This window comes from Plectropomus leopardus, chromosome 4 (genome assembly GCF_008729295.1).
Source record: "Plectropomus leopardus isolate mb chromosome 4, YSFRI_Pleo_2.0, whole genome shotgun sequence".
Classification (NCBI taxonomy): Eukaryota; Metazoa; Chordata; class Actinopteri; order Perciformes; family Serranidae; genus Plectropomus; species Plectropomus leopardus.
Window position 1 is genome coordinate 17,198,710 of NC_056466.1, and position 14,651 is coordinate 17,213,360.

Consider the following 14,651-nt stretch of genomic DNA (forward strand, 5'->3'; position numbering starts at 1 on the left):
GAGCACTTAAACTTTTACAAGTACCGGTGGATGCTGATCTTCTCTAATGTAACAATATGTAGACAAATACAAAATCACTAACACCATTTTACAACACAAAATAATGGGAAGTTTTTTTTATTTTTCAGGAAAAGTATTACACCCACAACACAGAATAACTGCGTACAAAACAGTGATATCATTTTAAAAAAGCCAAAAAAAGTGACGTTCATAGTTATATATGTAAGATATGACTTAAAAACTGGAGTGCCAAATATTTTAACAGCAAAAGTGTTTTGTTTTTTTTTCCCATTTTGATGTAAATATTTAAATATTTACTCACAAATAACCAGCACCTGAATCCGCACACAATCAAATTGTGCCTTTTCTGTTATAAATCACTCAACAATGTTAACATACATACGTTTGACTCACTGTAGCAAAACAGCCCGGTAGAAGTTATTTTTTTAAGTTAATGACTGTAACTATTAAAGTGAAGTGAAAAGGCATCCAAATTGCCATTTAAAAAAACAAAAATACATGAAATATTGCCTAGCATGAAATGTAAACTTGTGTTCAAGTATGAAAATGAGCTTCACATAAAAGCGCAATGCAAGTGGGCTGGCTTAAGTCGTGCATGCTATGAAGACTAACGCCAACTGAGCCTTAAAACCAGCAAAACACAAGATAGCTTAATGGATGTTCCCGAATTTGCTACACAACATTGTCCTTTAATTTACCTACTGAGAGTGGCATTCACACAGAGCTCATAAGGTACTATTTCAGTGATTAGTTTTGATTGTGGAACCTTTATGTTGGAAGTCGCTACATTGGCTCAATAGTGAAAAAAAAGATAATGTAAAGAAAAGAAGTAAAAACGGGCATAGAAATGAAATGCATGATCCCTTCATAACAGACTCATCGTCTTGCTTAGACACTTAAAATAAACGGCTCACTCATAAGAATGGTGCTGTAGGGCGGGACGCCCATCTATAGTTTCAAGATTAAACACATATAGAAGGTCAGACTTCCTATCAAACTGGTACCCAATGTGTTTCCCTGAAATGCATATAGTGTAAACAGAAAAGAGGCATTTACCGGTAGAAAACTGTGAGCTTGGAATTACAAAGTCAGTCACATTTCATTTTAAGATAGATCAGAGATCAATATTTAATGTTATTTCTGCTTTTAATGTACATTGACATTGTTTTAAAATATCCCTTTTTTGTTTGAATGTGTAGAAGAGAATACAAAATAGTTTTTCTTCAGGGATAAAAACTTTAATGCCGTATCACAGAATTGTCCTCCACACATAAAGAACCTTATAATGCCAAGCTTGTGAAATGTGACTGCTTCAAAACTACTCTCCCAGAAAAACATATAAACTGAGGTTTCAAGAGATATTCAGTCAGACAGTGTATCTTAAAATAATTCACAAACACCAGCTTGTACACATTGTCAAGCCTTTCTTCTGTAGATTAAGGCTGAAGTCTGACAGAAAGACTACCTCAAGGAAAAAAATACATCTCTTTGGTCAGCATTGACACAATGCATGGGATTTGTTTCTTTGCATCAAAGCCTGGTGAATTGGAGACAGACTCAAACTCTACTGCCACCTTGTGGTTCACTCTTGTCATGATGTGCAGGAGCTCCAATTCTTTTCCGTATTTGGCAATCATATCACACAGTGACTGCATGAACCAGGACCCAGTCATAGTATTCCTCCATGAGTAGTAGCCTGATGAGTGATAGAATGAGGGTTGATCAATACAGTAAATAAAAAAGGCAACAAAACAGAAAGACCTGCGTTTGTGTGAGCATTAACCTGGGGCTGTGGAGAAGGCGTAGAGGAAGTCAGCTTCCACAGGGATCTTGGTCATGCCATCTTCTCCGCTGTCTGTTTCAATGCCTGCATCCAGATCAGTGCCTCTGCAAGCCTACTCAACATGCACACAAACAAAACAAGACTTGGTTAAATGTCACTTCAGGAAAGTTTAAAGAAGTATTTCACCAGTATAAAGAGAGTCATCACATACAACTAGCCTGTCTCTACAGTAGAAAGATATTAATAATGATTTGCTCAGTATGTAGAAAACCAACAACTACCACCAAGCATTACGCCTTACCAAACGCTATCGCTGGTAGGTACGTAATGTAACAGAATTTTGGTTTATATTTAATCAGCGCTGCTTAGTTTTACGAGTTGATCTCATTTTTTTGAGCCTCTGTTTTTACTGTACAGAAAGCAGTATGACGCCCACTTCCTGTTCAAAATGTTTACAGCTAAACACTGCATTTAAATATGTTTCTGGAGACATTTTAGAAAAGGAATAGGTAGTGCACTAACATAATCTTGATTTATATTCAATCAGCACTGCCTAGTTTTGTTTTTTTTAAGATTATTTTTTTGGCATTTTTGCCTTTATTGAATAGGACAGAGTGACAGCGTGAACGGGGGAGAGAGAGGGGACAACATGCAGCAAAGGGCCGTGAACTGGAGTTGAACCCACGGCCGCTGCGGCAAGGACATGGGGTGCCTGCTCTTTCCACCGAGCCACCGGACACCCCAACACTGCCTAGTTTTACTGTTTAATTGGATTTCAGTCCAAGCTTGAGAGAAAGAGAGAGTGGCAGGTAACTCTCTTGATCAGCTGTAAAACTCTTTGTGCTGTTGGTGACACGGGTGGCGCAAAATGCAGCCTGTAAATCACGCAACAGCTTGAGAGCCAGTGAAATTCCAAATTATATGGATATCTAGACGCTGGTTAGATGGATGGAAGTTTGCCTCAGTTTATCTACACATACTATCCACATTGTTTCGATATAAAGCTGGTTGAAAATCGTGTGAAATATCCCTTTAAGGAAAGTTAGTCCTAGTGACAGACATACTCTTACAATACCTGGATAAAAAAGAGTTTAGGCTTTCCCACCAGCGATCTGCAGCGATCGCCCCGAAAAAGTGATGTCAGGTACTTGAGCTCTATTGAGCCATCCGTACCGAAGAACACACCCTCGTCTCCATGACTCAGCAGGACACAGACGAATGAGGCGTAGCAGCTGTGATCTTCCTTTGATGCTGATTAAACAAAAACATAGCATTTACTATATTTTGTAAAATATGATTTAAAAGACTGCAGGGGAATTAGTATTAATTTCTGTGTGAGTACATTATGAACTCTGAAATTACCAGAAGTTAAAACGTGTTTCATTTGGTCGACTGACTGGTCATTGTAAACCTTCACTTTATAACCCAACTTCCCAAATACTTTCACCGCATTGGCTGCATCAACATCTGTTCCGTTTCGTTGATTCATTCCTTAAAAAAACAAAAACAAAGAGAATCTGGTTACTTGAACAACAATGAAAATGCAACTACAAAAAAATATTCAGGGAAGTGACATCTGAAGCTTCCTCATGTGTAGATTTAATAATTTTCCCAAACTGTAGGTAGTGTGGCACAAAGCACATATTGATTTATTGTCCTAGAATTGTATGATAATAATAATAATAATAATAAAACTAATAATAATAATAATAATAAGTATTTATTTATATAGCACCTTTAAAACCCAAGTTTACATATTGCTTTTACAAACAAGTCAACGGAGCAGCAAGAAAGGCAAAATAACTATAAGAGCCAAGCAATAATGCCGAACTAAGACCAGACAAAATTTAAGGTAGAAAAAAAGTGATCTAAGGTGAAAACATATTAGAAGGAAGATGAATGATAATGAGAAATAAAGATAGAAACAATCAAAAACCATCAATAACATCCCACACCACTAAGAGTAAATACAATTTAAAGAATAAAAGCAGTAAAACAAAAACAGTCATGACAACAGAATTACACGAGCAAGACAGAATAATAGTATAACTTAAAAGGTAAATTTCAAGACAAACTGAAGATAAGTGATACTACAGGTGATTTTAATTAATTTGGCAGATTCCACTTTACATGACATGTAAGTGTTAAGATATAGTCATTACGAGTCTCGATTTTTTTTTTTCATTTGTCTGTTTGATTAGTATTACATGATAATGTTGGTAAACGAAATACTGGTGCTTTGGGCAATCGTGATATTTATGACATCACAAAGACTGCCATGATACGATTTTGCTTTCAGTCAATATGACACAATATCAGTTGATATCCACATTGTCTTCTTATTGGCTTCTTGCCATTGTCTTCCTGGTGCTAGGCTGCTCGCACTGTTTAAATGTTTAGGAAGGGGGTGAATTAGGATGGAAGTGGTGACACAGACATGCCATGGGAATTTTCAAATAAAGGTGTATCATAAATGGGACATATCATTACACACCTCGTATATGGGGTATTTCGATTAAGTGCTTCAGAGAGCCATGGTGATGGGCCTTTGTGAGCAGACTTATAATAGAGTGAAAAACCACACCAAACCTGCACAACCCGTACTGCGATGGTGGGATTTTGGTGTGCACCCTTTCTTATTATTAGTACATGATGCCTGGTTACCTCACATAAGTTCCACATATCTTCAACCTAATCAGCAGGTTAAGGTGAAAACAACCACGCAGGTGTAAATAACAAAATGTTTTCTGGGTGAAGAACATATGCTGTCAAACTGTCATGGCTGATTAGGACATTTGAACAGAACTGAGTCATTGTTAAGTAACTTGTACATTCCTACTATGACAAGTCAAGGTGTCTGCTGTGAAAAAAAGCAGTTTATACAATTCTAAAGATCGCTGAAAGGGGATTAAACACCTCTCTACTTTGTTAGCTACTGCTGTAACTGTTGTCACCTGTTCTGTCTTTAAGAGTTGGGCTGTGTGGATCACAACTAGTCTGCTGATAAGTCCTAAAACCCTGAAATTTGTTATTATTTCAGCACATCTGGTTCCCTTGTCTCAACGTCAATAAGATTTTTTAATTGGTTTTTGCTCAGAAGCCCTAAATATGGTCTTTGGTTAGCACTAGCTTAAGAGACTTTCATGTTTTGTTCTACGCGATAAAATATGTCAGTAAATACCCCACTCGCAAACTTTGAAGCTTTTATGTGTCTTAAAAAAGGCGGTTGCTAACAAGTGGCTACAAGAGACTACAGAACATCATCATGCTGCACCATGCCGAATACTGATTTACAGCCTCGTAGTGGTGGTGACGTGACTGTTTCTTTTAGCCTAGCAATAGCTTTTTACTTCTGGCAGTTGCATTTAGGTTTCAAAAATCCTAAAAGTGGCGTTCATTTGTGAAGGTTATTTGCTGATCAAACTGTAAGTATCATAAACTTTTTTTAAATAATTAATTACCCTTGGGTTTCTGACTCTAACCTGGCAAAATAACTTTGTCATATAACACTTGTTATTTGTTATACTTTATCCACTAATGTATCATCAAAAGTAACTTATAGTTACAACATACTGAAAATAATGACATTGTACACTCATTGTACCTTTATTTCAGGTTCAGGGTTACTTTTTCCATCTGTCCCGTGCCATTTTGAAATGCTTAAATAATCTGGACTAAACTGGCAAGTTAGTCCAAGGTTATTGGTTCAGTTGGCTCAAATGTACACTGATAAATATTTCATTGGAATTAGAGGTTAACTGGCTGTAGAGGTGTCTATGGTATCCCTGTAGTACTGTTTGCAGTTCTCAGTTTGTGCACAGAAGAGTCTGACTTGCTCCCTCAGTTATGGTAGATTAATTTGGTGTGAGCACATCCCTGTCACAGAGCTGAAAAAGGGCCACACCTTCCCGGGATGTCACTTGTGGATCTGCCTTGTTTTCTGTTTGGTAACAAGTTTGTGTTGAGGAGTCCTTCTGCATCTCAGCATTGGCTTCATTATATACAGCAGGACTGATATGTGGCCTGGAGTCCTTTTACAGAAGCAGACGTCTCAGTGTACCACAAAGCAGGCCAGTCTTCTTGCTTCCACATCTTCATGAGATGACAAATGTGCTCGGGAATTTAATTTACTCCTGTTGCTATGGATCCAGTTTAACTGCATCCCTTGCCAGTTAATCAGATGTTCAAGTTTGCTCTGTGGAAGTCCTTGTGTTGGCTTCAGTGAGAATGAGATCTAGCAGATAGTTGTGCTCATCTTTGCTTGCATCATTGCATTTAATAAGGTAATTCAATAACTCCAGATGCAGCATGTTTATCAGTGGCTCTTCAGGAAGTTCAGGTAACCACATGACTGGCAGTATGATTTGCATCACATGCGTATCCATGGTTTGATTAGTTCCTCTTCCATGTTTGATGAGGATTGTGGAGAAATGTGTTTATGTGAATGTTAATTCTGTACACGTATTTAATGGTCTAGTCACTTGGATATAGGGGTCTTGCTTTAGGGTGGCAGGAAACAGAACAACGGCCATTACAGCTGTTGTCATGTGTCCTTTGGGTGCTAATAATCGTTTTTGCACCTTTAACATCCATAAGGGAATGTTTATTGAGTGCTGACTTATCTTTGGATATGAAGCTGTCTAATGTCTACAATAGTTGGAGACTGTGACTGTAGTCCTTGCCTACCCTTTAGTGGTATTGTGCAAAGTACACTTGAAATGCTGAAAAGCTCAGTAAGCCTCTATTATCAGTTTGAGAAGACCTTGAGATGTCAATGCAAGTGAATACAGCTTCAGTCTGCTCTGTCTGCTCTCAGACTTACTGTATGATGGTCTTATTTTACTGCTATACTTGTGTTTGACAAACCCGTATAGCAGGACAAACTGAGCACACGCATGACTGCTTGGTCAACATTGTTCCATGAACAAGTACATCATAAGAACGGGGTAAACATGTGATGTGGTTAAGCCTGTTCAACTGAGAAAAGATTCCCCTTATGTGAGATATGTGCATGTTTAGCTAATGTCTGTAATTTCACACGCATGTTACAAGGAACGTCGCAGCATATTTCTGTAAGAGCCAACAGAGTGCCCCAGGGATGCTGTTTCTCTGTAGGCCATCCCTGAAGCTAACGTTGCCTTGGTCACCCTCTCCCCCATTGGGATTTTTCCATTGGACTTTGGATTATTGCCTTAAAGGTGCTCTATGGTTAAATAACAATTATACTTGGTAAGCAGATAAATATTCACCTTTAAGTCATTTGAACATCTGATACTTCTATGTACTTCAAATTGTTATTGACTAAGACGTTTTTTGTTCCTCAATTTCAGCACTAACTAAAACATAAGAGTTTAAATCTAATTAACATATTTAAAGTAATTTATTTCATTACCATGGCACTATTACTAAAAATTACACATCGGATAATAAATTAGTGCATAAAATATATGATAAGTCACTATCATGAGAACCTAAAATTTATTTTGTCTGACTGGGGACAAAAACCCAAGGGTATTTACCATTTAAATTACAATGATACTGAATGATTTAAAAACAGCAAATATTTACCTTTAAAACCCAAGTTTACATATTGCTTTTACAAACAAGTCAACGGAGCAGCAGCAAGAAAGGCAAAATAACTATAAGAGCCAAGCAATAATGCCGAACTAAGACCAGACAAAATTTAAGGTAGAAAAAAAGTGATCTAAGGTGAAAACATATTAGAAGGAAGATGAATAATAATGAGAAATAAAGATAGAAACAATCAAAAACCATAGATGTCAATAACATCCCACACCACTAAGAGTAAATACAATTTAAAGAATAAAAGCAGTAAAACAAAAACAGTCATGACAACAGAATTACACGAGCAAGACAGAATAATAGTATAACTTAAAAGGTAAATTTCAAGACAAACTGAAGATAAGTGATACTACAGGTGATTTTAATTAATTTGGCAGATTCCACTTTACATGACATGTAAGTGTTAAGATATAGTCATTACGAGTCTTTTTCATTTTATTTTCATTTGTCTGTTTGATTAGTATTACATGATAATGTTGGTAAACGAAATACTGGTGCTTTGGGCAATCGTGATATTTATGACATCACAAAGACTGCCATGATACGATTTTGCTTTCAGTCAATATGACACAATATCAGTTGATATCCACATTGTCTTCTTATTGGCTTCTTGCCATTGTCTTCCTGGTGCTAGGCTGCTCGCACTGTTTAAATGTTTAGGAAGGGGGTGAATTAGGATGGAAGTGGTGACACAGACATGCCATGGGAATTTTCAAATAAAGGTGTATCATAAATGGGACATATCATTACACACCTCGTATATGGGGTATTTCGATTAAGTGCTTCAGAGAGCCATGGTGATGGGCCTTTGTGAGCAGACTTATAATAGAGTGAAAAACCACACCAAACCTGCACAACCCGTACTGCGATGGTGGGATTTTGGTGTGCACCCTTTCTTATTATTAGTACATGATGCCTGGTTACCTCACATAAGTTCCACATATCTTCAACCTAATCAGCAGGTTAAGGTGAAAACAACCACGCAGGTGTAAATAACAAAATGTTTTCTGGGTGAAGAACATATGCTGTCAAACTGTCATGGCTGATTAGGACATTTGAACAGAACTGAGTCATTGTTAAGTAACTTGTACATTCCTACTATGACAAGTCAAGGTGTCTGCTGTGAAAAAAAGCAGTTTATACAATTCTAAAGATCGCTGAAAGGGGATTAAACACCTCTCTACTTTGTTAGCTACTGCTGTAACTGTTGTCACCTGTTCTGTCTTTAAGAGTTGGGCTGTGTGGATCACAACTAGTCTGCTGATAAGTCCTAAAACCCTGAAATTTGTTATTATTTCAGCACATCTGGTTCCCTTGTCTCAATGTCAATAAGATTTTTTAATTGGTTTTTGCTCAGAAGCCCTAAATATGGTCTTTGGTTAGCACTAGCTTAAGAGACTTTCATGTTTTGTTCTACGCGATAAAATATGTCAGTAAATACCCCACTCGCAAACTTTGAAGCTTTTATGTGTCTTAAAAAAGGCGGTTGCTAACAAGTGGCTACAAGAGACTACAGAACATCATCATGCTGCACCATGCCGAATACTGATTTACAGCCTCGTAGTGGTGGTGACGTGACTGTTTCTTTTAGCCTAGCAATAGCTTTTTACTTCTGGCAGTTGCATTTAGGTTTCAAAAATCCTAAAAGTGGCGTTCATTTGTGAAGGTTATTTGCTGATCAAACTGTAAGTATCATAAACTTTTTTTAAATAATTAATTACCCTTGGGTTTCTGACTCTAACCTGGCAAAATAACTTTGTCATATAACACTTGTTATTTGTTATACTTTATCCACTAATGTATCATCAAAAGTAACTTATAGTTACAACATACTGAAAATAATGACATTGTACACTCATTGTACCTTTATTTCAGGTTCAGGTTACTTTTTCCATCTGTCCCGTGCCATTTTGAAATGCTTAAATAATCTGGACTAAACTGGCAAGTTAGTCCAAGGTTATTGGTTCAGTTGGCTCAAATGTACACTGATAAATATTTCATTGGGAATTAGAGGTTAACTGGCTGTAGAGGTGTCTATGGTATCCCTGTAGTACTGTTTGCAGTTCTCAGTTTGTGCACAGAAGAGTCTGACTTGCTCCCTCAGTTATGGTAGATTAATTTGGTGTGAGCACATCCCTGTCACAGAGCTGAAAAAGGGCCACACCTTCCCGGGATGTCACTTGTGGATCTGCCTTGTTTTCTGTTTGGTAACAAGTTTGTGTTGAGGAGTCCTTCTGCATCTCAGCATTGGCTTCATTATATACAGCAGGACTGATATGTGGCCTGGAGTTCTTTTACAGAAGCAGACGTCTCAGTGTACCACAAAGCAGGCCAGTCTTCTTGCTTCCACATCTTCATGAGATGACAAATGTGCTCGGGAATTTAATTTACTCCTGTTGCTATGGATCCAGTTTAACTGCATCCCTTGCCAGTTAATCAGATGTTCAAGTTTGCTCTGTGGAAGTCCTTGTGTTGGCTTCAGTGAGAATGAGATCTAGCAGATAGTTGTGCTCATCTTTGCTTGCATCATTGCATTTAATAAGGTAATTCAATAACTCCAGATGCAGCATGTTTATCAGTGGCTCTTCAGGAAGTTCAGGTAACCACATGACTGGCAGTATGATTTGCATCACATGCGTATCCATGGTTTGATTAGTTCCTCTTCCATGTTTGATGAGGATTGTGGAGAAATGTGTTTATGTGAATGTTAATTCTGTACACGTATTTAATGGTCTAGTCACTTGGATATAGGGGTCTTGCTTTAGGGTGGCAGGAAACAGAACAACGGCCATTACAGCTGTTGTCATGTGTCCTTTGGGTGCTAATAATCGTTTTTGCACCTTTAACATCCATAAGGGAATGTTTATTGAGTGCTGACTTATCTTTGGATATGAAGCTGTCTAATGTCTACAATAGTTGGAGACTGTGACTGTAGTCCTTGCCTACCCTTTAGTGGTATTGTGCAAAGTACACTTGAAATGCTGAAGAAAAGCTCAGTAAGCCTCTATTATCAGTTTGAGAAGACCTTGAGATGTCAATGCAAGTGAATACAGCTTCAGTCTGCTCTGTCTGCTCTCAGACTTACTGTATGATGGTCTTATTTTACTGCTATACTTGTGTTTGACAAACCCGTATAGCAGGACAAACTGAGCACGCATGACTGCTTGGTCAACATTGTTCCATGAACAAGTACATCATAAGAACGGGGTAAACATGTGATGTGGTTAAGCCTGTTCAACTGAGAAAAGATTCCCCTTATGTGAGATATGTGCATGTTTAGCTAATGTCTGTAATTTCACACGCATGTTACAAGGAACGTCGCAGCATATTTCTGTAAGAGCCAACAGAGTGCCCCAGGGATGCTGTTTCTCTGTAGGCCATCCCTGAAGCTAACGTTGCCTTGGTCACCCTCTCCCCCATTGGGATTTTTCCATTGGACTTTGGATTATTGCCTTAAAGGTGCTCTATGGTTAAATAACAATTATACTTGGTAAGCAGATAAATATTCACCTTTAAGTCATTTGAACATCTGATACTTCTATGTACTTCAAATTGTTATTGACTAAGACGTTTTTTGTTCCTCAATTTCAGCACTAACTAAAACATAAGAGTTTAAATCTAATTAACATATTTAAAGTAATTTATTTCATTACCATGGCACTATTACTAAAAATTACACATCGGATAATAAATTAGTGCATAAAATATATGATAAGTCACTATCATGAGAACCTAAAATTTATTTTGTCTGACTGGGGACAAAAACCCAAGGGTATTTACCATTTAAATTACAATGATACTGAATGATTTAAAAACAGCAAATATTTACCTTTTTGAGTCGATGTTACCACCAGATTCTTAACACCATTAACTACAACATTACCTTTCCGTTGAAGCACCAGTTACTACACAAAATTAATTAAAATTATTTTATTACGAAATTGTTATTATGAACTTATTTTATTGTTCATTCATTAACATAAATTTATTATAAAATTAACTTATTTTAGTATTATTAAATTAAATTTAAATTGAACTCAAACCTGGTTCTGTATGAAATATAACCTTTTCCAGTGGCACAGTAATAAATAAAATAATTAATTTAATTTAATTTAATTTCTTCTTAATCCACGTTTAAGTAAAATGACAAATAAATCTACCTTCTTAAAAAAAAAGATCAAAATAAGCACCTGTTCTTCTGTCAAAGTTCTTGTTGTTGATGATGATGCACTGGCCGATGCAGGGGAAATTCAGACTGTATCTGAAGCTGTGGGCGCTGGACTTGGCATCTACGTCCATAGGAGCAGAGGCAGAGGAAGACGACTGTGACCTGAGGGACAGCAAAACCAAAACACTTAGCTATAATTTATGAATTATAAGTAATGCGCGATAAAGAAAAAGCTAAGGCAAGTTGTAAAAAATGCATTTAAAGTGTGAGCTACAAGCCTGCATTCGTGCTTCATATATGACACGTATAACGCAATGCTTAAACAGTTTACAGACAACAACAGCTGATGTTTAACGTAATAACTAGCGGGTGAAATAATTATGCTCGTAAAAGAGTAGAGAGCAGTTTGGGATATCAACAACGAAATGCAGCTTCCTCATCACTGTCCGCTGACTTGGTCAGGACAATGCGCTGCTACAGATAAACACCGCTAACTAGGCTAAGTTAACCGTGACTTACCACTGTCCATCGCCACTCTTTGCGTCTGTGGAGTCTTCTCCAGATCCGTTTGCCGACATATTCCTGAGTCAGAAAATAAACTACAGTGAAATACACAGCCTGTATGATAAACCGTAAACCCAGCAGACAACTAATGCTAGTCGCTAACGTAGAGAGAAGTGAGCACTGAGCTAGGCTAGCAAGTAAACAAAGATGCTGATGTCATGCGGAGATGCGCTCGTTTTAAACCCCCACGCCTCTGGTGGAGGGGCGAGTCCATACAGGCACAGATGAGGGGCGGAGCTTTTTTTTTTATTTTTTAATCAGAAATACAAAGAAAGAAATTGAGGTAAAATTTAGATCGTACACATAAAATAAGGCCCGTGAATATTTCCTAATTGTATATATATATATATATATATATATATATATATATATATATATATATATTACACAATGTATTTATCCAATAAAACATTCTCTAAACACTAATACTATTTCAAAGACTTCTCCACACTGCTAGGAATAAATATGCTGCTACTTAAATTTTAAATTGGCCTAACAGTCAATTTACATACATTTAATCTCAAAGTACTGGAATTAGCCTGTAAATGCCACCTGTGTTAACGTTTCATTTTTTTAGGCTGTAAACTCCCCCACACTGCTAAATTTGCCCCAAATTCCCCTAATTACAGTGTTACTGCACTGTTGATTGTGCCAAGATATTTTAAAGCGTATTAGCGTATTATTATTTTTTTCTTTTTGACTAAACTCGATCTTTTTCTACTCAATCAATATTTAATGTCATCCTAGATTCATATTGTGTAATCCCTCGTCGATGTTCTGGCACAAAGATGTTACTATACTGTAAGAGTCTGGCTGATTATTATAGATTTTGTCTCAAAGAAAACAAAACTATAAATAGTTATAAATGCTACTTTATCCCCATACTTCACAACAATTCTGAATGATTTTTAAAATTCCACTACATACAGCTGACAGTTAATTGTTACTTTTCAAAATAGGATTGTCTTCCCAAAATATATGACCAGTTACTAAAATGATAAGTTATTATACAAATGAATAAAAAGTGTTGTGCTTAGCTTAATGTCAATTAGCTCAACATCAACCAGCCAAAGCGTCAGTATTTTAGTCAATCATTTTTTGGTCATTTTACATCACATAATGTTTTCAAATTTTTATAATCTTTAATAAAGATAAAGATACACAAATGGAGCTGTACATTTCCAAAATAAAAGTCTATTCAAAACATTTAGTTACTAGTTTAAGTCATTTTGTGATAATTTGTATGGGGAAAAGAAATCAAAAACACCAAAGATAGGCACTTAATTTCCATTCAGAGTTTATTATTAACAACCTCTAACACAATACTGTTAAAAAAATGCCCCCCAAAAAAACACTGCACTGAAGGACAGAAAAGATGTAAAGTTTGCTCAGAACAGTGAGTCAATACATATGTATGTCTGAACTAATGTACATATGTTTGCAATGACCAAACTGATGATTTGGGAACAGTTTCAAAACAAAGCCACAAAATGACAAACTTTTCAGAAGCCAACATGAAAAGTAGACTGTTTATTAGTCAAATCACGTAGGGCATTATAAATAATTTATGTAAGTAAATGCAAGAATAGAACTGCGGGAAGTTGTTTCATTGTGTACAGTGAAAAATCATAACAGGAAACAATAAAGGGATGAAAAAGGTAGAAATTTCAGGAAAAAAGGTTAAAGTCACACATGAAAAGATGACGCTATGCAATTAAGCGATTGGCTAAAAATCAAGATTATATATGTTAAAAAAAAAACCTGTAAAATCTGTGATTTAAGAGATGCAGAGTAGCTTTACATTGCTCACACACACTATTCATCTTGTGCTTAAATGACGTATGAAACGACAGCAAATCGCATGAAGGGATGGTTCAGACCAAAACAAATAGATATCCTAGCTGGCCGAGGGTGACTCATGGTAACATGATATACTTAGCTCAGACAATGAAAATGCATCCAGTTTTGAGTAAACAACAATGGAGAAGAAAAAGAAAACAAAAGTGCATAACTGCCATTAGATTCTCTATCAATATAACCAGTTAATATCACAATTACTTTACTATTTAATATATTTACACAGAAATATTTGCAACATTGTTTTGTGATCTTCATTTTCAGTGTTCTCCTTTTTAAGTACACTTGAATATAAAATGAAATTTAGATTTATCATTAACCACACAGTCCTTCCACTCCACAAACAACAACAGAGACAAATACAGTGACAGAATTTTTGCAGTTTCAGCGTTCGCTTCACAAATTTCATTTTGTGCCACATGTATACGCACTGAGGCACCCTTATTGCTGTCTGTTAAAAAAAACTACACTGGCAACAAACAATGACTAAACTAACCTACATCAAGATTAAAGCTCTGATCAAGAAGTTAAGAAGTAAAACCAGGAAGACAAAAACAACTTGCCTCACATTTCTCTTCATTTAACAAATCATCGAGCCAAGAGGAATCAGCTCTCAGGTGCTCTGCTTAATCTCAACTGTTCGAATGGCGAGCCTCGACATTTACTGTGAAAGCT

General features: G+C 36.5%; 1 protein-coding gene across 1 annotated transcript; it reads right to left on the minus strand.

Annotated features, from left to right (window-relative positions):
- Window positions 1–254: 254 nt before the first annotated feature.
- casp3a (caspase 3, apoptosis-related cysteine peptidase a) lies at window positions 255–12,276 on the minus strand. Its single transcript, XM_042485154.1, has 6 exons — window positions 12,075–12,276; window positions 11,578–11,717; window positions 3,167–3,295; window positions 2,880–3,055; window positions 1,805–1,916; window positions 255–1,717 (listed from the first exon to the last, which is right to left on the minus strand). The coding sequence occupies exons 1-6, from the start codon at window positions 12,131–12,133 to the stop codon at window positions 1,488–1,490; spliced, it is 846 nt and encodes a 281-aa protein (XP_042341088.1). The 5' UTR covers window positions 12,134–12,276; the 3' UTR covers window positions 255–1,487.
- Between the last annotated feature and the right edge of the window lie 2,375 nt (window positions 12,277–14,651).